Consider the following 19090-nt stretch of genomic DNA (forward strand, 5'->3'; position numbering starts at 1 on the left):
TCTTTCAAGAAATATTTGGCACCTACTGTATTCCAGGCCCTGGATACACAATAGTGGGCAGTTGTAGCAGTTGGTCCTTTGGAGTGAAAAAGCAATTGCTCTCAGATGTGTTAAGTGCCTGAGCCCAGGCTGGGGCAGCCGGGAAGGCTTCCTGGAGAAGGGGACACGTAAGCACAGACCTGCAGTCTGAGGAGGCACTAGTGAGGCTGAGTTGCTCTCCAGACCATGTACTTTTTGGCCCTCTGGGTCCCTTATCACAGACTGTCCCCACTGCCTGGACTACTCCTCTCTTTTTTCCCCAGGGAGGGAAGGAATGAGACTAGTCCCCTTAAAGTCAGTCCCCCAGCTGGGACTAAGCAGAGTCCCTGTTGAGCCACTAACTCCCGAGCTCTGTGCTGTGGCCTCTACTTCACCTCCCACAGGCCACGTGGCTTCAGGGCTAGGTAAATTCAGGACTCGGTAAAAACAGGCTCTAGGGTGGGGGGCTCCTCCAGAGAAGTCAAATCTGCACATCTGGTGGGGAATGCAGAAGCCTGACTGTATGTATTACCAAACTCAGGTTCTGCGGCTCGCCGCTCAAAAGCCAGTAATTTGAGAGGCAAGCGTCAGTAGAAAGGAAAGGTACTTTAATCAGAAAAGCAGGCAATCTGGGGAGAAGGCGGATTCATGTCCAGAGACCAACTCTAAAGATTCTGCTCAGCCATGACATTTTGTAAAGGGAAAAACGAGGGGGAAGAATCTCAGTGAATCATCGAGGCAGGAGGTTGGGTTCTGCATCATTCTCCATTGAGTGCAGACTGGCTGACTCTTCAGGTGTGATCTTGCCTGCGTGATCTGCCTGCAGGATTGCTAAGGGGGCAACTGCGGATAGACAGTCATTTTTTAACTGCTTAATTCTTTATTCTTACTTCTTTTAATTTAGAAAAAGAATCAACAAATTAGACAAGGCATGGTGTGCATTCAGGAGAGATGAGAAGTTCGTTTCAATTGCTTAGTGATCTCATTCCTATAATTAGGTTCTTTTAAGGTTAGAGGGGAACAGAAATGGGCAAACAGGAAAGGTACAAAAGAGCTACTTTCAATTCCCCACTGTCAAATATCATTCCATTTCTATGGGACTACGGGCGACGGTCTATCTTCTGTAACTTGTTCATGCTGACAGAGGGCACAGTATTCTCAAAATGGAAGATGTCAGCCCGGTCTGTAGCATCTCTTTGCTGACAATTTTACTTGCCTGCTTACATATACGGGCAGAGCAAGCTACAATCATTTTGATGCCCACAAAGATATAGATTATTATGAGCACTAATGTTAATCCTGTTCTCTTCAGGCCAGTTCTTGGAATTGTACTAGCCATCGATTCAGTACTGCTCAAGATGGAGCAGCTTATGTCATGGCTACAATATGGTCATCATACAGTTAGCATTCTTCCTCTGGTGGCAGTTACAGTATCTGTAAAACAACTCAGGAATGTGCATCCAACACTGAGTCTATGACACTATTGTCCTAATCATTAACTGTTTGGTTTAGTACTGGGTTGCGGGGAGAACTGCAGGGTTCCAATCAATTCCATATGTACCCTGAGGCCCCCCCCCAAGGTGGCCCCCCACCTTCTCCAGCCCTGAGTTCCTACCTGAGTCAGCCTGGGGAAAGTGCAGAGTGGCCACTCCTACCCACCGCCTAGAGGGAGCCAGGGCTGGCTAACAGAGCAGAGGGAGGCTGTCTTGGGGCCCTATCCGCCTGCTCTGGTACAGCCCCCTGCTGCTAATCCCCTCCCCACATACGGTGCACAGCAGTGCCCACCCTCACCCCGCACTGTGCCAGCTGCCCATCCTGCTCCTCCTCCTGGTGCCCTGGCCAGAAATTACATCCCTGCTGTATGAACACTGAAAGTGGCAGTTCGTTGACTGGAATTCACATACATGTTCATTTGGGAAAGAAGGGCCAGAGTGCAGCCCATTAGGCCCTGCACTGTCCTCACCTTCCGCATGGACCGCTTCACTCAAGCTTCCCAACTATAGGATAACTGGCAGGGACGATTATCTTCACCTCTGTTACAGGAATGAAGGTCGGGAGAGGGTAACTTGCCAGAGCCGGCAGTGGTGAAAGCAACCATCAACGCTCTCAGCCCAGCCTGGACCCCATAGCGTCCACCCAGCCTCGTGTTTGCATTTCACCGCTTGCCCTCGGGGCCACCCTCCCTCACCACCTCCCCGGGGCTCCCTTGCTCCCTCCCCGGCGCCCAGGGCCTCGGGAGGATCGGGAGCCTCCCCGCCCGGCCTGGGCGCGCAGGGTCTGTCGGGGCAGAGCCGGGGCCCCGGCCAGGGGCAGGAGTCCGAACCCGCCGTGCCAGCCCGAGAGCCGGCAGCCGCTGAGCCGCCCTTTGTTTCGCGACTTCTGCGGAGTCACGGTCACATGCGCTTCCGGCACGGGGTGTTCCGGGCGCCGCTCCAGGGCCCGGGGACGCCCCCGCCCCTCGGCCCAGCCCGCGCAGGGCCGCCCTCCTCCGCTCTCCCGCCTGCCCCGCCCGCCCGCGGGCCAGCGGCCTATCTCCGAGACCCTAGCCCTGGAGCCTCCCTCCCCGGCCGCGCCGGTCGCGCAGCTCTGCTCCGATGGCCTCCCGTCTTCTCTGAACTCCGCGTGGAGCCTTCCATAGGGGCCTGGCGCTTTCAATACCCAGATATTAACGGGGGTCCGCCTGTCTCCCCTACTCCAGACAACACCAAGGGCGCAAAATCAGGCGCCTTTCTCCCCGATGGATCGCTGTGCGGTAAATGCATGGTGGTCAAGTACCGAACTCCATTCTTGTCGTTTCATGGGGTGGCCGAGCAGCACCAAGCCTCTCTCCTCCCCCACCCCGACTCCCACAAACAGAAGGAAACAAAACTGAGCCACCCGGGGCGGCCGCCACAGACCACCTAAGGGCCAAGGCCCCAGTCAGGGGCAGAAATGGGGCTGGCTCCTCTGTCCTGGCCTGGCCACCACTGCTCCGGCGCCCGGGCCCAGGCTGTGCCCTGGGGCACTTGCGAACCTGGGCGCCTCATGGAGGCCATCTCTGCTTCACTCAACGGAATTCAAGAATTCATTCAACAAATATTTATTGAAAGCAAACTATGTTCAGGGCGACCAAATTCCTTCCAGATGCCTGCCCCGTGTTAAGCCTCCTCCAAAATGTGAGAGGATTCTCTTTGTGTAGAAGCAGTGCCCTTACTATCCCCCTGAGGCTCAGCTTCCCGGAGGAGGCCTTCATTCAGAGCAGCTTGGGAGGCCATGTCTGGGGGCCGGGAATGGAGGCCCTGCCTGTCCGCTGCTTCCCAGTCTTGGAGGTGCAGCAGGGAGTGGCAGTGCCAGGCTCTGGGTGAGCATGGGGTGGGATCTTAGGGACCCTTTCTGTCTCTGGGCGACCCTTCCCCATGCCTCTCAGGGAGGCCTGCAGGGACTGGGGCATGGGATGGGGGAGCAGGGGCTGGAGGGTTGATTCTGGAACCCTGTGGTGTGGGAACATAACATCGGTTTGATTGTGGAATCCTGTGGCCTGGGAACATGACTGAGATTTGATTCTGGAACCCTCTGGCCTGGGAACATGACTGAGGTTTGATTGTGAAATCCTCTGGCCTGGGATCATGACTGAGGTTTGATTCTGGAACCCTGTGGCCTGGGAACACGACTGAGCCTTGATTGTGGAACCCTGTTGCCTGGGAACATGACTGAGGTTTTACTGTGGAACCCTCTGGCCTGGGAAAATGACTGAGGCTTGATTCTGGAATCCTGTGGCCTGGGAATATGACATCGGTTTGGTTGTGGAACCCTGTGCCCGGGAACATGACATCGATTTGATTCTCGAACCCTGTGGCCTGGGAACATGACATCGGTTTGATTGTGGAACCCTCTGGCATGGAAACATTACTGAGGTTTGATTGTGGAACCCTGTGGCCTGGGAACATGACATCAATTTGATTGTGGAACACTGTGGCCTGGGATCATGACTGAGGTTTGATTGTGGAACGCTGTATCCTGGGAACATAACGGAGGTTTGATCCTGGAACCCTGTTACCTGGGAACATGTCTGAGGTTTAATTCTGGAATCTTGTGGCCTGGGAACATGACATCGGTTTGGTTCCTGAACCCTGTGGCCTGGGAATATGACATCAATTTGATTGTGGAACCCTGTGGCCTGGGAACATGACTGAGGTTTGATTCTCAAACCCTGTGGCCTGGGAGCACGGCTGAGATTTGATTGTGGAAACCTCTGCGCTCGGAAAATGACTGAGGCTTGATTCTGGAACCCTGTGCCCTGGGAACATGACTGAGGTTTGATTCTGGAACCCTGTGTCCTAGGAACATGACTGAGGTTTGATTGTGGAACCCTGTGGCCAGGCAACATGACTGAGGCTTGATTTTGGAACCCTGTCGCCTGAGAATATGACTGAGGTTTGATTCTGGAGCCCTCTGGCCTGGGAAAATGACTGAGGCTTGATTCTGGAACCCTGTGGCCTGGGAAAATAACTCAGGTTTGATTCTCGAAACCTTTGGCCTGGGAACATGACTGAGGTTTGATGGTGGAACCCTCTGGCCTGGCAACATGACTGAGGTTTGATTCTGGAACCCTGTGGCCTGGGAACATGACTGAGGTTTGATTATGGAAACTTGTGGCTTGGGAACATGACTGAGGTTTGATTCTGGAACCCTGCGACCTGGGAGAGGAGAGGGAGACAGCCCAAGGAGCAAACTATGGAACCGGAGGCCGGGGTGCACGTGCGCTGTGGCGTCAGGGCTTGGTGGGGAAGAGCAGGCAGGTGAGCTGCCGGCTGCCGCTGTGTCCGTCCACGAGCGGTAGGGGGTGCTGCAGGTAGTGCTGGACCATGGCGGCCACGGAGGAGAAGAGCTGGACGGGGAAGCAGGGCATCAGTGAGCCTCATGCAGGAAGAAACTTCCTGAGGGAGCTGGGGGGCTCTGGCGAGGGAGCTTATTGACATTTTTCTAAATATTTTCCTTCCTGTTTGCCCCATGAAGCCCCACTGCATTTTGCGGCCCAATTCCAGGCCTTTCCTGTGATGGCACCCATGCGCATGTTGTTGGCCAGACTTCTATTTCCCAGGCCAGATGAAATAACTTTGAGGCCTCTGCCCGGGTCCTCCAGTGTGGGGAGCTGAGTGGTGACTGTCTCTAGTTTGCAGCCTAGCAAGTGCTGGGTGCAAAGTTGAGTCCTTGGTACAGACACGAACCTGGACTACCTGGGCCCTGCCCTCCTCCCAGCTGGGTTCATACAAATGCCCCCACCTGGGCCCCATGCAGACCGGGCCCTTCACGAGGGGGTGTCTCCCCCAGAGCAGAGGGGGCCTCTTCTCAAAGTGCAGGCTTCTGGGAAGGAGTTCTGGGCGCTGGCCACTGAGATTTCCACCCACTCCAGAAAAAGACAAAAATGGGGGGTCTTCCCCAGGGCAGTGTTCCCGGCTGGGCCCAGGGGCTGCTCTGCTGTGCCTTGCCCTTTAGACCCCTACCTCTTCCAGTACCCACCTCCTCGTGGTTCCTGCCTTCCCGGCCCAGGGCGTAGTGGCGCCCGCCATCCAGCCCGCGGATGGGAATGTTGAAGACCCGGCCGTGGAGAAGTACTGCCAGGGTGAAGGGCTGAGAACCACGAGGGCCTGAGCTGGGGCGCACGGTGTAGGCCCCGTCCTGGGTAGCAGAGCCCATTCGTCAACCTCACCTTCCAGCTACAGCCCTGACTCCGACCCCCGCCCGGCTGCTCCTGCCCGCTCAGCCAGCCTCAGCCCCTGGGCAGAAACGGTTTCCCGAGAAGGCGCAGGGGGCCTGAGGTGCCCCACCTTTTGGCATCGGAGCAGGGCACTCTCAACAGCGTGGCGGTCACAGTTCCCTGAGTACCAAGGCTGGCCCAGCAGATCACCTTCCTGTACATACACAGCGGCTCAGCGATGTGCCAGGGCACCGGATCGGGGGTGGGAAGCAGAGAGCCCCCAGGTTGCAGTTATTCGTGCTCGTGGCCACTCGAGCAGAACAAAGACGCGTCCGCGCCTGGAGCTGCACACACGTGTTCAGTGGTGGACACCCACCCGAGAGGGCTCCTGGGTGGGGACTCGGGCTCTGCTCCCGTGGGCCTCCCCCACCAGCCCTCTCCCAGCCCCTCCTCACCTCGGCAGCTGGGGCATTCTGGGTGGCAGCTACAGAGCAAAGAGAGGCTCTCCTTCCTGCCGGAAGAAGCAGATTATAACCCTGGGGCTGAGAGGGGATTAGGCCAAGGAGGCTTCGGGGCCCAGCTGCGAAGGTTAGGGAGGTCACAGAGGGTGTGCAAAGGCCTGAAGCCCAAAGCGGGACACCCAGTGCTTCACTCCCCCGCCCCAGGGCTCTGGTAGGACCCACCGGCTAGGCCACGCGTGACCTCCAAGTGAGGAGTGATTTTAAGGTACAGGTTGGGAGCTTCCTGATTTGGTGCAGACCCTGGAGAATGCCCAGGGCGTCCTCTGAGACCTGCTCTCCGCTGGAGTCAGAGCTGCAGGGACCCCCTCAGCGAAGCGGGGTGCAGGGGTCTGGGAGGCAGTCTGAGGCCCGCAGGGGAGGCCCTGCCGGAGGGCTTGGGTTCATGCTGACAATGGCGGTACTCACCTTTAGAGGTGGCATTCGACGCTCCCTGGCACACAGGATGTTGGGTCAGAAGAGCTTGGCCCTGCAGGCCTGCTCCTTTGGGCCGGAAGTCCTACCCTGAGCCTCCCTCTCTCCCTCCCAGCTCAGCCCACCACCACCCCGAACCCCCAGCCTCTTACATTCCGAGCTTCCTGGGGGGCCGTGGTGGGCCTGTGGGGAGCGAATTGGGAAACAGAGCTCAGGGGCTTTACCTCCTTCAAAGGAAAAAGTCCAGTGACCTAATCCCGGAGATCCCAGGGTCTGGGCTGGGAAGCCTGGGTAGGCCCTTCAGGCCCCCAGCACGCACCTGCGGCGCTCACCTGGGCCCCACTGATGTCCTTGGTAGAGGGACTGGGGGCCTCAGGACTGGGGAGCTCGGAGTCTGAGGCAAGGCCGGGGCTAAAACAGAGAGGGCAGGCCGAGCTGAGCCCCAAGCGGGGAAATCCGGGTGACCGGGGCGGGGCAGGGGACAGCGGCGGGGTCTCTGCTTCTCTGCAGCCTGACTTTTGGGGAGTCCTTCCAACCAGGCAGAGCGCTGTCCTGGCTGCAACAGCTGGGAAGCTCCCCCCAAGCCCTTGCTCTAAGGGGGTCCCCTCCTTGGCAGGCACCGTGTGGGGCAGCCCAGACCAGAGGCGTCCATGTGGGTGTCTGAAGGCAGATGTGTGATGGTAGGGGTGCTGAGAGAGGACGAGGGCAGGAGATGGAGCCAGGAGACTGCATCGTGCTGCCGGTGGGCAGCAGAGGGCCTCAGGGCAGGGCGGGGCGGGGCGGGGTGGACGGAGGGAGGGAGGGGTTCACCTGGACCGGGCTCACAATCTAGGTATATGTCCTCCTCGGGCTTCTTTGCTGGGCCCGGCACCTAAGGTAGGCAGGGGCGTATGGGACCCAGGGTTTGACCAGTGAGCGGGAGGGAGGACGAAGCCATCACTTGGGGGAGCTACTGGCACCTCCCCCCCCGCCCCCCCCGCCGCCCACAAAGTGGACCTGGAATGATTGAAAGTGCTCCTTTGCCCGGAAGGGGGCGCCCATGAGCACCTCCCCCGTCCTGTGCTCAGACAGCGTGAGCACCCAAGGGGAGCTCTGGGCGAGGCCCTCCCCAGAAGGACACTGGCTGATGCCCTGCCAGGGCCTGTGGCAGAGGCGGAGAGCCTCGGCTACGGGCCTTTTCCCTGGATTTAGGGATATTTCCTGGCCCTCCCAGCTCACCCATCACCACCACCAACAACAACAACTTCCTAGCCAGAATCCTCGAGTGAGGGGCCACTCACCGCCCGGTCTGGTGCACCCAGCTCTGGGAGGAAAAGGAGAGACCCACCAGCAGGCAGCAGCAGCAGGGAGAAAGAAATTCAGTGAAACTTAGTCTGGAAGAGTGGTGTATCCTTGGAACTTCTCTGAGGGGATCCTCAGAGCCAGCTTTGAAGTCCCAGGAGAAAGCCATCCTCACCCCCGATCTCCTTACTTCACATCCCCGGGATGCCCCCCGCCTGTCCCAGAGACCTCAGCAGGTGCAGAAGGGCCCCGGAGTCAGGGACTCTGTGACCTCAGGCAAAGCATTAAGTGTCTCAGGGCCTCAGTCTCCTCCCGAACTGCCTGCCTCAGCGGGGATTGGCAGGTAAAAATGAGGAACAGCTGTGGCGGATGCAGCGACCGGGCAAAGCATGAGATCAATGTAAGGCCAGCTCAACTTCCCCCTGGCCCCGACCTCGTGGAGGTCAGGATTCCCCTTCTCGGGGTGGGGAGTAGGTGGGCCTCGGAAGGAGATAGGACATCCCCATTACCTCGCCTCCCAAAGGGCCAGCTCTGCTTTGTGGCCTCCGGCGGGCTCCACGCTGCCTTGGGCTGTGGGCACAATGCGGTGGCGTGAGGGGAAATCGGGTGGGGGGCTATGGAGGGGAGCTGCGGCATTGGGAGGTCAAGGCTGGCCGGGGTGGGAGGCAAAGGGACTATGTATATCTGTGCAGCTTGAAAAACACTACAAGACAAGCGTTAATGTGCAAAGGAGGCGAGTCTCCTCTTTGCCTCTATTCTGTGGCTCTTTCTTTGTTGTGAATCTCTCCCAGTTTTTCTTTTTATTCCAATAAAATATATGATGAAAGTGGTAGCTCTCAAAGCTCACAAACGGGATCCTGGCAGGGCTGAGAGCTGGCAGCGACCCGCAGCTGAGTGAGGGATTTCTTCCCTCTGTAGGCAGGGAGGGCTCCACAGGCTTTAGGGCCCGGGAGGGGCAGCGGAGCTTCAACCCCCCCTCACCCCCCCACCCCCGCTCTCCTCTCCTGGCTCAGGCGAGAAGGGTGAGTCTTGGGTGATGCTGATGGGGAGGGTGCATGGACCAGGCCAGGCAGGTGGGAGGAGCGACTGTTAACGGGGCTCTGGCTTCTGACGCAGCTAATTTTTCAGGGGCCTCTTGCATGCAGACGTGGGGGGATCTTGCAAATGAGATGCCTCTTAGATTTACTCACTGGGAAATGGTAGCCTGGGGTGGGGCAGGTGGGGAGGCTGTTCATCACCTCGGGCTGGGGCTGCGGTGGCGGTGGTGGCGGTGGTGGTGGTGACATGGGAGGGCCCAGGGGGCCAGAGTGATCTGGCAAAGACCCCTGAGCATTGTGACCCGGTGGGCTCCTCCCACGTAGGTTCCAAATTTCCTCCTGCCCCCCACCCAGCCTCTGTTCCCTCCTCCCTCCCTCACTCTCCTCTGTGCTCTCTGGCTTCCCGACAGCCCCGTCTCCATGGCAACTGGAGGCGGCCAGCTTCCCTGCCCCCACCTGGCCGAGCCTGGGAGCTGTCGGGGTGGGATGCCAGCAGCAGCCAGGGCTCTCCTGGCATCCCTACCCTTGCTCCGAGATGTGCTAGGATCTCAGAGGGGGAGCGCCAGGCCCCAGGGACCCTGTCAGGCCTCCTGCTTTCCCACTGTTGCCTTGGTTACACTGCCCCTCCAGGCTCCTCTCCCCTTCCCACTCATCCTCCTTCCCTTCTCCCCTCCTCCCTCCCTCCCTCCCTCCCTCCATCCCTCTCTCTCTGCCCAGCCAAGAGGCCTCAGTGACTGCCAGCTGAGCCCTCCCCTCGCTGCCCCAGGCCAGACAGAGGGAGACGGGGCAAGGCCTGGGCCCTCTTCCCTTGTGGGGACCCTCCTGTCCTGCCTGACCACCCAACCTCCCTGCCTCAACTTCCCAGCCCTCACCCAAGTACAAAGAGTCCTCCTCAGTGCCAGGAAGGTGGGCGGGGGCTAGGTGGCGGAGCAGAGCCTCACAGGGGGGCAGCTCATATTTATCCTCCTCTTCTTCCTCCTCCTCCTGGGCTTCTGGGAGGGGATGCTGAGCACAGGGAGGATGGAAGAGATGCAGGAGCAGTGGTGGCCGCTGCCTCCCCCCACCCCCGACCCCGGCTCCGGCTCCGGCTCCGCAGCTGAACTTACCCTGCGTCTCCAGGTCCCTGGGGCAGACAGAGGAGATGGGCAGGGGTCATCTTTTCTCCAAGCTGGGGAGTCTGGATGGGAGACTGGTGAGACTGTCCTCATCTCCTCGTGGCCCAGTCCCTCTCTAGCACAATGACTTACTCTCTCTCCAAAATATCATAACCCATCTGCACTCTTACAGTGGCCTCAAAGGAACCATTCATGATGGGCCTTTCCAACACTGCAGCAAGACCAGTGAGGCGTTTTGGAGATAAGGGGGTCTCACAGCCTGTTCCACCTATGCCAATCCCCTACCCCATGCATCCCTAATTCTGACCAAGACAGGTGGAAGAGCTAGGCCCCAGTGACTTAGCAGCACCGGACTATAATGGGCAGGAGGTGTCCAGAGGCCTCAGGGGAGACTCGACTTGCAGGGGCTCCTACGCATCTGGGGGTTGGTCACTTACCTGCACATCTTGGGGGTGGAAGGGGTGGCCCCAACCTGCAATCAGACTCCAGTCAGCTCTGCCCAAGGGGCCCTGCATTTGTGTCAGCCAGACCATGCACAACCCTGGGACATTCATATCCATGACGGTATGAATGGCGTCCCCTGGAGTTGTGTGATGGCAGCCTGGGACCAGGGCAGCAGGAGGAAGAGTCTGGGGGCAGAGCTAGTGCCTGTGGGAAGCTGGCAGTGGGGGAGCCCTAGCGTTCCCAGGGGGTGGAGGTGCATGAATGGTCTCACTGGGCATGGAAGGCCCAGGCAGAACCAGCACCGCTCTAAGGATGCCTGTGCCCAGGAAAGGGACAGCAAGGTGGAAACAAGAGAGGAGGGCAGAGGAAAGAGAGGAGCCCACGGACTCACCTGGCCTTGCTCCTGCTGAGCTTGTCCTAGAGTCAGGGAGGAGAATAAGGGGGTGGTCAGTGCAGGTGGGATGTCTCTCCCTGCCCGGAGTCCTGGGCCCCAGGGGTGGACAAGTCTGTGCGCCTGGGGCTGCCCCAGAACCAAGTCTCACCATGGCCAAGGTAAAGGAGCTATGCCTCCCCAGGGTCCAGGTTCTGCCACAAATGGCCTGGGGACAGGGGCCCTATTGTTCCCATCATTTGCATCGTGCAAGCACCAGGAAGGTGGGCCTGCTGTGGCCTCCAGCCCCAGACCAACTTCGTCCATGCCACTCCCAGGGCCCAGCCCTAGCTCCCCCACGACTGCATCCCACAGCTGCATCTCCTGCCCCCTGCCCCACGGGAGGAAGAGCTCCCTCCTCCAATGCCCAGGCCCGCAAGGCTGGACCAAGGGCCCAAAAGCTTCCTGGTCAATGTCGCCTCCTCCCAGAGACTCAGACTCTACTCAGAATCAGCCAGACCAAGACCCTTTACCAGTTCACAGAAGACAGGGTATTAATGGCAGATCCAATTAAAACCAGGAGACCATCCCTGCAGACACTTCTCTTAGATCCTTTGTGCCTGCTGTCATTTGCTGGTGAGTGATGATCAATGATCAAGGAGATGGAGGTTAGTGAAAAGCTCAGAAATACACACTTATATTTAGTTTGACAGCTTCCTTTCTTGGTGGATGTAGTTATTCATTCAGTAGGTAGCTACTGAATATCCACTATACCCCAGGCACTGTTCCAGGTGCCGAAGGTGCTGTAGGAAAGTTAAACAGGCAGGCATTACACATGAATTTCCTCACTGGATTCTCACAATAGCTTCATGATGCAGGTCCTAATTTTATCCCTGCTTTGCAGATGAGGAGAATGAGTGTATTAGTCAGCTCGGGCTGCCATCACAGAGCACCACAGGCTGCGTGGCTTAAACAACAGAAATTTATTCTCTCACTGCTCTGGAGGCTAGAAGTCCAAAATCAAGGTGCTGTCAGGGCTGGTTTCTGGCGAGAGCTCTCTTGCTGGCTTGCAGATGGTCAGCATCTTGCTGTGTCCTCATATGGCCTTTCTTCTGTGCATGCAGGGAGAGAGAGAATTCTGGAGAGAGAGAGATTTCTGATCTCTTCTAATAAGGACACCAGTCCTATTGAATCAGGGCCCCACCCTTATGACTTCATTTAACCTTAATTACCTTCCTAAAGGCCCCATCTCCAAATATAGTCACACTGGGGGCTAGGGCTTCAACATATGAATTTAGAGGGAGACACAATTCAGTCCAGAGCACTGAGACTCTGAGAAATGGAGTGACTTTCCCAAAGTCATACAATTAGTAAGTGTTGGAGGTGGAATTCAATCCAAGGTTTGCACAACCCACAGGCTGTGCACTAACCACTGAGCTTCCTGTACCTCATCTAGGATTGGGTCCTGACCCTCCTTTCCTGTGATGGAATTAGAAACATCAGTGATCACTGGTTTCCTTAGGGAACCCATAACTTCCCGGTGCTCTGTTACCCGGGTGAATTTTGGACCTCTGACTTCTGAGAAGTGTTGAGGCAAAAAGAAAGGGCAGGGCCTGGTGTCTGACTCTGTTTAGACCAGGGAATGAGGGAACGCAGACGAGGATCATGAATATAAGATCCTTCTAGGACACTGTAACTTTCCTGTGGTTATCATTTTGGTGATGTCCTGGCTGTTGGCACAAAGGAAAAATGAAGGCCATGAACTTGCATCTTTGGAGGCCATGGGGCTGGGGGAACTGGGAAGAGAGTCCAGGGTTGGAGCTGGCCACAGACTTCAAAGGCCACATGATTCCTGAGACCTGCAGGCAAAAGGACACTTAAGAAGCTATGAACTCAGCCATAAAAAAAAAAAAAAAAAAAAGAAATAATGCCATTTACAGCAACGTGGATGGACCTAGAGATTATCATACTAAGTGAAGTAAGTCAGACAGAGAAAGACAAATATCATATAATGTCACTTATATGTGGAATCTAAAAAATAGTACAAATTGGGAGTTCCCTGGTGGCCTAGTGGTTAGGATTCCAGGCTTTCACTGCTGTGGCCTGGGTTCAATCGTGGCATGGTCAAAAACTGAAACAGAAAAAAGTCTTTAAATAAATAAATAAAAATTAAAAATAGTACAAATGAACTTATTTACAAAACAGAAACAGAGTCACAGACATAGAAAACAAACTTATGATTACCAAAAGGGAAAGAGCGGAGAGGGATAAATTGGGAGTATGGGATTAACATATACACACTACCATATATAAGAGAAACAACAAGGATTTACTGTATAGCACAAGGAACTATATTCAGTATCTTGTAATAAACTATAATGGAAAAGAATCCCCAAAAAACTATATATATATACACATACACACACATATACATGGCCAAATCACTTTGCTGTACACCTGAAACTAACACAATATTGTAAATCAACTATATTTCAATAAAAAAGAAGCTATGGGGACTTCCCTGGTGGCAAAGTGGTTAAGAATCCGCCTGCCAATGCAGGGGACACAGGTTCGAACCCTGGTCCGGGAAGATCCCATATGCCGTGGAGCCACTAAGCCCGTGTGCCACAGCTACTGAGTCTGCGCTCTAGAGCCGTGAGCCACAACTACTGAGCCCGCGTGTCACAACTACTGAAGCCCGCGCGCGTAGAGCCCGTGCTCTGCAACAAGAGAAGCCACCGCAATGAGAAGCCCGCGCACCGCAATGAAGAGTAGCCCCCGCTTGCCGCAACTAGAGAAAGACCACGCACAACAACGAAGACCCAACACAGCCAAAAATAAATAAATAAATTTATTAAAAAAAAAAAAAAGAAGAAGCTATGAAAAGTCATTGGGGTGGCTTAAGGGGGGCCCATTTGGTGTCATGGGAAAAACTGTGCAAAGAAAAACAAAGAAAGAATCCAGGCTTGGAGTCAGGGACAAGAGTCTCCTCCCGACCTCCACTCCCCAGCTGACCTTTGTTCCACATTTGGACCATAAGGCAGGGGGCAACTTCCCTCACCAAGGGGACCTGCTGTCAAAGTCAGCAAGATGCTCTAGACACCACCCCGCTGCAAACTCCAAACTGAGTGGGTTTCCCAGTCCAGACTGCCCTTGCCTCAACCACCTCCTCCTTCTGTTCAGGGCTTTGCATAGGCAAATGCCAGGGCCTGGGTGAGGGAAAGAGCCCCAGGCAGAGGGTGGAATCCATGCCTTCGGGGTGGGGGCACCGGCCTGGGCAGATCAGGGAGAAGGGCATGGAAGGAGGCTGCCTCGCAGCTTTGTGTCACCGCAGCCAGCCCTGTAGCACCGTGCTTCCTGCTGATGGCACAGGCAGATTTGGACAACCTCTTTCTCCATCTTTGGCACAGGACTGTTTTCTGTACAACCATAGCTATTCCCTCGGGATGAATTCCTAGAAATGGAATTACTGGAAACTCACATTTCAAAGGTTCCAATGCCCCATTGTCTGGCAGCACCTGAGTGCCCGTTTTATGGTCCTTCCAGAGCACACAGTGATTCTCCACATTTTCCAGATCTCAGCTGCTGATCTCCAGTAAGAACAGGCCATCGTTTTCAGGCCCAATATAGTCTAAACCCACCCTAAGAAAACAAACAGCTCTCTAGAGCACTGTTCCCCCACGTGCATGATCACAAGAATCAACTGGAGGGGCTTGTTAAAAGTCTTAGACTCCCAGACCTTCCCTGAGAGCTTAAGAATGGGATGTTCCAGGAGGGAAGTGGGAATCTATATTACTTTAAACAAGCATCCTAGATCAATCTTATGATCAGTCAAGTTTGAGAAACGCTGCTCTAAAGGAAACATTCTGAGAAGATGCGACTCCTAGGACATCTTTAGAATCACACTCAGCCTTTAGCTCATGGGGAACATGGGGGTGGCCAGCAGAGAAGAAACATGACACAGACCCTATACTCCAGGAGACCCTCCGAGTGATGGAGAGGCCCCAGGAGACATTCAATCTCTCTGTGCTGCAGTCTCCCCCTGTGTAAGTGGGGGTGGGAACAAGGCACTCCTTGTGGTGGAGGCGCTTCTGTTGAATGAGATGAAACACGTGAAACACACAGCACATGAGTGGTAAATATCAGCTCTTCCTGAGTAGGTGGTGCCACGGTCCATGGAGTTGCTGCCAGCAGACAGGGAAGGTGGCCAAGGCTGGCTGGGGTCCCCGGTGTGAGCGACGTGGGAAGCATTGTGAGCAGGAGGGGGTGGATTCTGAGGATCTGATGGAGGACAGGTAAGCAGGCTGTGGCCAGAGGTCTCAGAGGTGAGAGAGTGCAGGCTGTGGAGCAGGGGATGCTGAGGTGTGGTGGCTGGACCCCTAGAGGCTGAAGGTCTGCCATTCCCACTGGCTGTGGAGCACTTCCTGTGTTTGGGGCCACTTCCACCGTATGAATCCTTACCTCCATTCACAGAAGCCAGATGAGGCCTTCCCAGCCTCCCTTACAGCTGGGGTGCAGGCATTCTGCCAGTCAGATGCCCCCATGCTGGGCTTTGTATCCAAAGCAGGCACCAAGAGGCATCCATCCGGGACTTCCCTGGTGGCGCAGTGGTTAAGAATCCGCCTGCCAATGCAGGGGACACGGTTCGATCCCTGGTCCGGGAAGATCCCACATGCCGCCGAGCAAATAAGCCCGTGTGCCACAACTACTGAGCCTGCATGCCACAACTACTGAAACCCACGCGCTTAGAGCCCATGCTCCGCAACAAGAGAAGCCACCGCAATGAGAAGCCCGCGCACCGCAACAAAGAGTGGCCCCCGCTCGCCACAACTAGAGAGAGCCCGTGCGCAGCAACGAAGACCCAAAGCAGCCAAAAATAAAATAAATAAAATAAAATAAATAAATTTATTTTTTAAAAAAAGATGAAGAGACTCCGTTTCTTATTAAAAAAAAAAAAAAAAAAAAAGAGGCATCCACCCTAGGGAGGAGGTGACAGCTATATCCTGTTTCCAGAGGCCAGGGAGGATGAGGTCCCAGTGGTACCACCCAGGGCCAGGGTCAGTAGTGTTGGCCCAGAGGTGCCTCCAACAGGCCAGCTTGGCTGTGGCCTTTGGGACATTGTTCCTGGCTGGTTCTCTGGTCCTCCTGGAGATGTGGCGAGCTACAGAATATTTTTAATAAATTATTTTCCAGCCTAAACTAGCTAAGGCTGGTTTCTCTTACTTTCAGTGAAGAAATCTAATTTAGAGACACAGCATCAGTGGGATCACCACATGGATACCAAGAAGCCCAAACTGTGAGGCCAGGTACAGGTGTCTCATGGGAAGGTGGGACGAGGTAGAAATGAGTATCATAGCTTTACATTTCTATACTCTTGGACCTTTTATATGACAAGCATTAATTAATTTTATAATTTAAAAAAAATCAGTCAGTACAGATTAAAAGATAAAAAGGAGATAAAAAAATAAAAATAAAAATAAAACAAATTAAAAAAAAAAAAAAAAGAAGGAGGACTTCCCTGGTGGCGCAGTGCTTAAGAATCCACCTGCCAATGCAGCAGACACGGGTTCAAGCCCTGGTCTGGGAAGATCCCACATGCCATGGAGCAGCTAAGCCCACGTGCCACAACCACTGAGCTTGTGCTCTAGAGCCCGCGGGCCACAACTACTGAGCCCGTGTGCCACAACTACTAAAGCCCACGTGCCTAGAGCCTGTGCTCCACAACAAGAGAAGCCACCGCAATGAGAAGCCAGTGCACCACAATGAAGAGCAGTGCCCGCGCACAGCAGCCAAGAGTAGCCCCCGCTCGCCACAACTAGAGAAAGCCCGTGCACAGCAACGAAGACCAAACACAGCCAAAAATAAATAAATAAAATAAATAAATTTTAAAAACAAAAAGAAGAAAAGAAGAGAAAGAAGGAAGGATGACCTGGAATTCAACCATGAGGAAGCACCAAGAGAAGGACAGCCTAGGAGAAGGTAGGGCCCTGGGAGTGGGGGTCAGGGCCAAGGGGAGTTCCGGGGTGCGGGGCTGGGGCCACCACGGGACAGCCAGGTCCCCTAAGCCAGGGAAGTAGGGGGAAAAGTGGGGGAAAAAAAAAAAGAAGCATGCTCTTAAGACAAGGATTCTTCTCCGGGGAGAATGGGAATCCATCGGGGCAAGTGGCAGGGGTGGGGTACAAAGAGGGAAGGAGAACTTTCTGACCATGAGTTAGGGCCTCAGAGGATGGTGAGGGGACAGCAGGTCCTGCGAGGGGTGAGGGAGAATGAATGAGTCCTCAGGCAATTTTGACCTGAGCAAGTAGTCAAGTTAGAGGCCCAAGAAGCTCCTAGGGAGGGGCCTGAGGCCAACTGAACTGTCTGTGATTGGGTTAAAGTTAATGTCGGGGACCATTTTGAAGGAAGGTGGTTGAGAGGAGGGAGAGAAGGGGTCCTCCAGGGCTGGGGAGCAGAGGGCAATGTTGGGGCTGCTTTAGCACAAGCTGGCAGAGGTCCCTTCTCCTCCCCCCCGCTGCTGCCCTCCCAGGCCTGCTGACTCAGCTTACTCTGGTGGCAGCTGTGACACTCGACGGAGGGCTGAAGGATGGACGACACACAGACCAGCCTAAGAGGGGCCTCTGGCCTCTGTCCCCTCCTGGTGCACCAGCATGGATTGCCGCAGCTTCAGAGGTTTGTGACAGACTCTCCTTCCATCTCTCTGAAAATAGATACAAAACTTGTTGTGTGGGCTTCCCTGGTGGCACAGTGGATAAGAATCTGCCTGCCAATGCAGGGGACACAGGTTCATTCCCTGGTCCAGGAGGATCCCACACGCCACGGAGCAACTAAGCCCGTGCGCCACAACTACTGAAGCCCGGGTGCCTAGAGCCCGTGCTCCATGACAAGAGAAGCCACCGCAATGAGAAGCCTGCGCACCGCAACGAAGAGTAGCCCCCGCTTGCTGCAACTAGAGAAAGCCCGTGTGCAGCAATGAAGACCCAATGCAGCCAAAAAATGAATAAATAAATAAAAATTTAAAAAAACCAAAACTTGTTGTGTGGTTTGTGTTTATCTGGGGGGCAGTGCACTAGATTTCTACAGGTTCGCTAAGGGTTAGGGTCGGGGCTGAAGGCTGAGGCTGGTTTTCCCTGGCCTCTAGGGTAAAGTGCACAAGCCGGCACCGCCCTGGTCCCCTCTGCCCCTGCTGGGGTGCTCCGTCTCTGTCCCACACACCCTGCCCTTCCCTGTTCGGGAACTTTTGCTCACAACAGATTTGGTCATGATGCAGCTCTGCCTGGAATCCTTGCATGGCCCTCCCCACCATGGCTCCTTGAATGGAGACGAAGGCTTCTTGTTGCCTGGTAAGATCAGCCTTACCTACCTCTCCAGCTCCCAGCCCTTCCATTTTCTCCCCACGGACTCACTCACACTCACCTTCTCTCTGTGGTTCCACCATGACTAGGCCCAGGTGGCCCATTCTGCACTCTGTTGACTTAAGGAAATTTCAGGTGGAAGGAATTTAGATATTTATTGTCCTTACAGAATATGACAGAGAGAAGGCACTCTTCAGTATAGCAAAACGTGGAAATTCCCTGGTGGTCCAGTGGTTAGGACTCTGCACTCTCACTGCTGAGGGCCTGGGTTCAAGCCCTGGTCGGGGAACTAAAATCCTACAAGCCATGTGGTGCAGCCAAAAAAAAAAAAAGAAAAGTATAGCAAAACACAGTTAAAAAAAAAAAAAAAAAGAGAGAGAAGAAAAGAAAGAAAAAAGGATTCTCTTATATGTATGTTATACTTTAAGAATTTTAACCAACACCCCCCAAAGTCCACTCCCATCGACTCTGCAACTGGCAATCTTCACAGATGGTGCAAGCACCTTGTCTCCCCCAGACCCCAGCCCTCTCCCTCCACCTCAACTCCTTATCTTGCAGATCACCAGAGCTCCTTTAGGTGTCTTTCAACTTGATGCATTAGCCCACTGCTGAGATTCTGCCCTTGGGAGAACCCAACAGGTGCCCCAGTAGCAGGAAGCCTGGGTAAGATGGGGGCAGGGTGGCTGCAAACACTTATAATAGTACCTGGCTTTGTTCATCTCTTTCTAGTCCCTAACAGTCTCCTTACCTGGGGGCTGTGCCCTTGCCTTTCTTCTGCAGGAACACTCCCGCCCCTTGCCTCCCTCTTCCTTCAGGCCACAGCTGAAGTCACCCTCAGCAGGGGTCCCAGACCACGGCAGGCTG

The 19090-nt window shown here is 55.0% G+C and overlaps 1 protein-coding gene across 4 annotated transcripts; it reads right to left on the bottom strand.

Annotated features, from left to right (window-relative positions):
• Positions 1 to 3120: 3120 nt before the first annotated feature.
• Positions 3121 to 19090, bottom strand: SH2D6 (SH2 domain containing 6). Of its 4 annotated transcripts, none has more exons than XM_059942697.1 (17): positions 18975 to 19090; positions 17420 to 17569; positions 11408 to 12733; positions 10896 to 10921; positions 10052 to 10532; positions 9818 to 9950; positions 9099 to 9220; positions 8418 to 8478; positions 7908 to 7930; positions 7438 to 7498; positions 6960 to 7038; positions 6780 to 6810; positions 6622 to 6646; positions 6151 to 6206; positions 5826 to 5909; positions 5518 to 5676; positions 3121 to 4885 (listed from the first exon to the last, which is right to left on the bottom strand). In XM_059942697.1, exons 5-17 carry the CDS (start codon positions 10151 to 10153, stop codon positions 4769 to 4771), a joined length of 1053 nt encoding a protein of 350 aa, XP_059798680.1. In that variant the 5' UTR covers positions 10154 to 10532; positions 10896 to 10921; positions 11408 to 12733; positions 17420 to 17569; positions 18975 to 19090; the 3' UTR covers positions 3121 to 4768. The 4 variants fall into 4 exon arrangements, with proteins under 4 accessions (XP_059798680.1, XP_059798683.1, XP_059798684.1 ...); XM_059942700.1 differs by having other exon boundaries at positions 5518 to 5628; positions 17420 to 17571; XM_059942701.1 differs by lacking the exon at positions 5518 to 5676 and having other exon boundaries at positions 17420 to 17571.

Source organism: Balaenoptera ricei, chromosome 13 (genome assembly GCF_028023285.1).
Source record: "Balaenoptera ricei isolate mBalRic1 chromosome 13, mBalRic1.hap2, whole genome shotgun sequence".
NCBI lineage: Eukaryota > Metazoa > Chordata > Mammalia > Artiodactyla > Balaenopteridae > Balaenoptera > Balaenoptera ricei.

What these genes read in the sequence shown, in the direction of transcription:
- SH2D6 (XM_059942697.1), bottom strand. Translation starts at nt 10,153, where the DNA reads ATGAGGACAGTCTCACCAGTCTCCCATCCAGACTCCCCAGCTTGGAGA. An exon ending in CCCCAGGCTACCATTTCCCA is followed by an intron (nt 8,479 to 9,098) that starts GTGAGTAAATCT and finishes TTGTGCCCACAG; the next exon opens with CCCAAGGCAGCGTGGAGCCC. An exon ending in AGAATGCCCCAGCTGCCGAG is followed by an intron (nt 5,910 to 6,150) that starts GTGAGGAGGGGC and finishes GTGTATGTACAG; the next exon opens with GAAGGTGATCTGCTGGGCCA.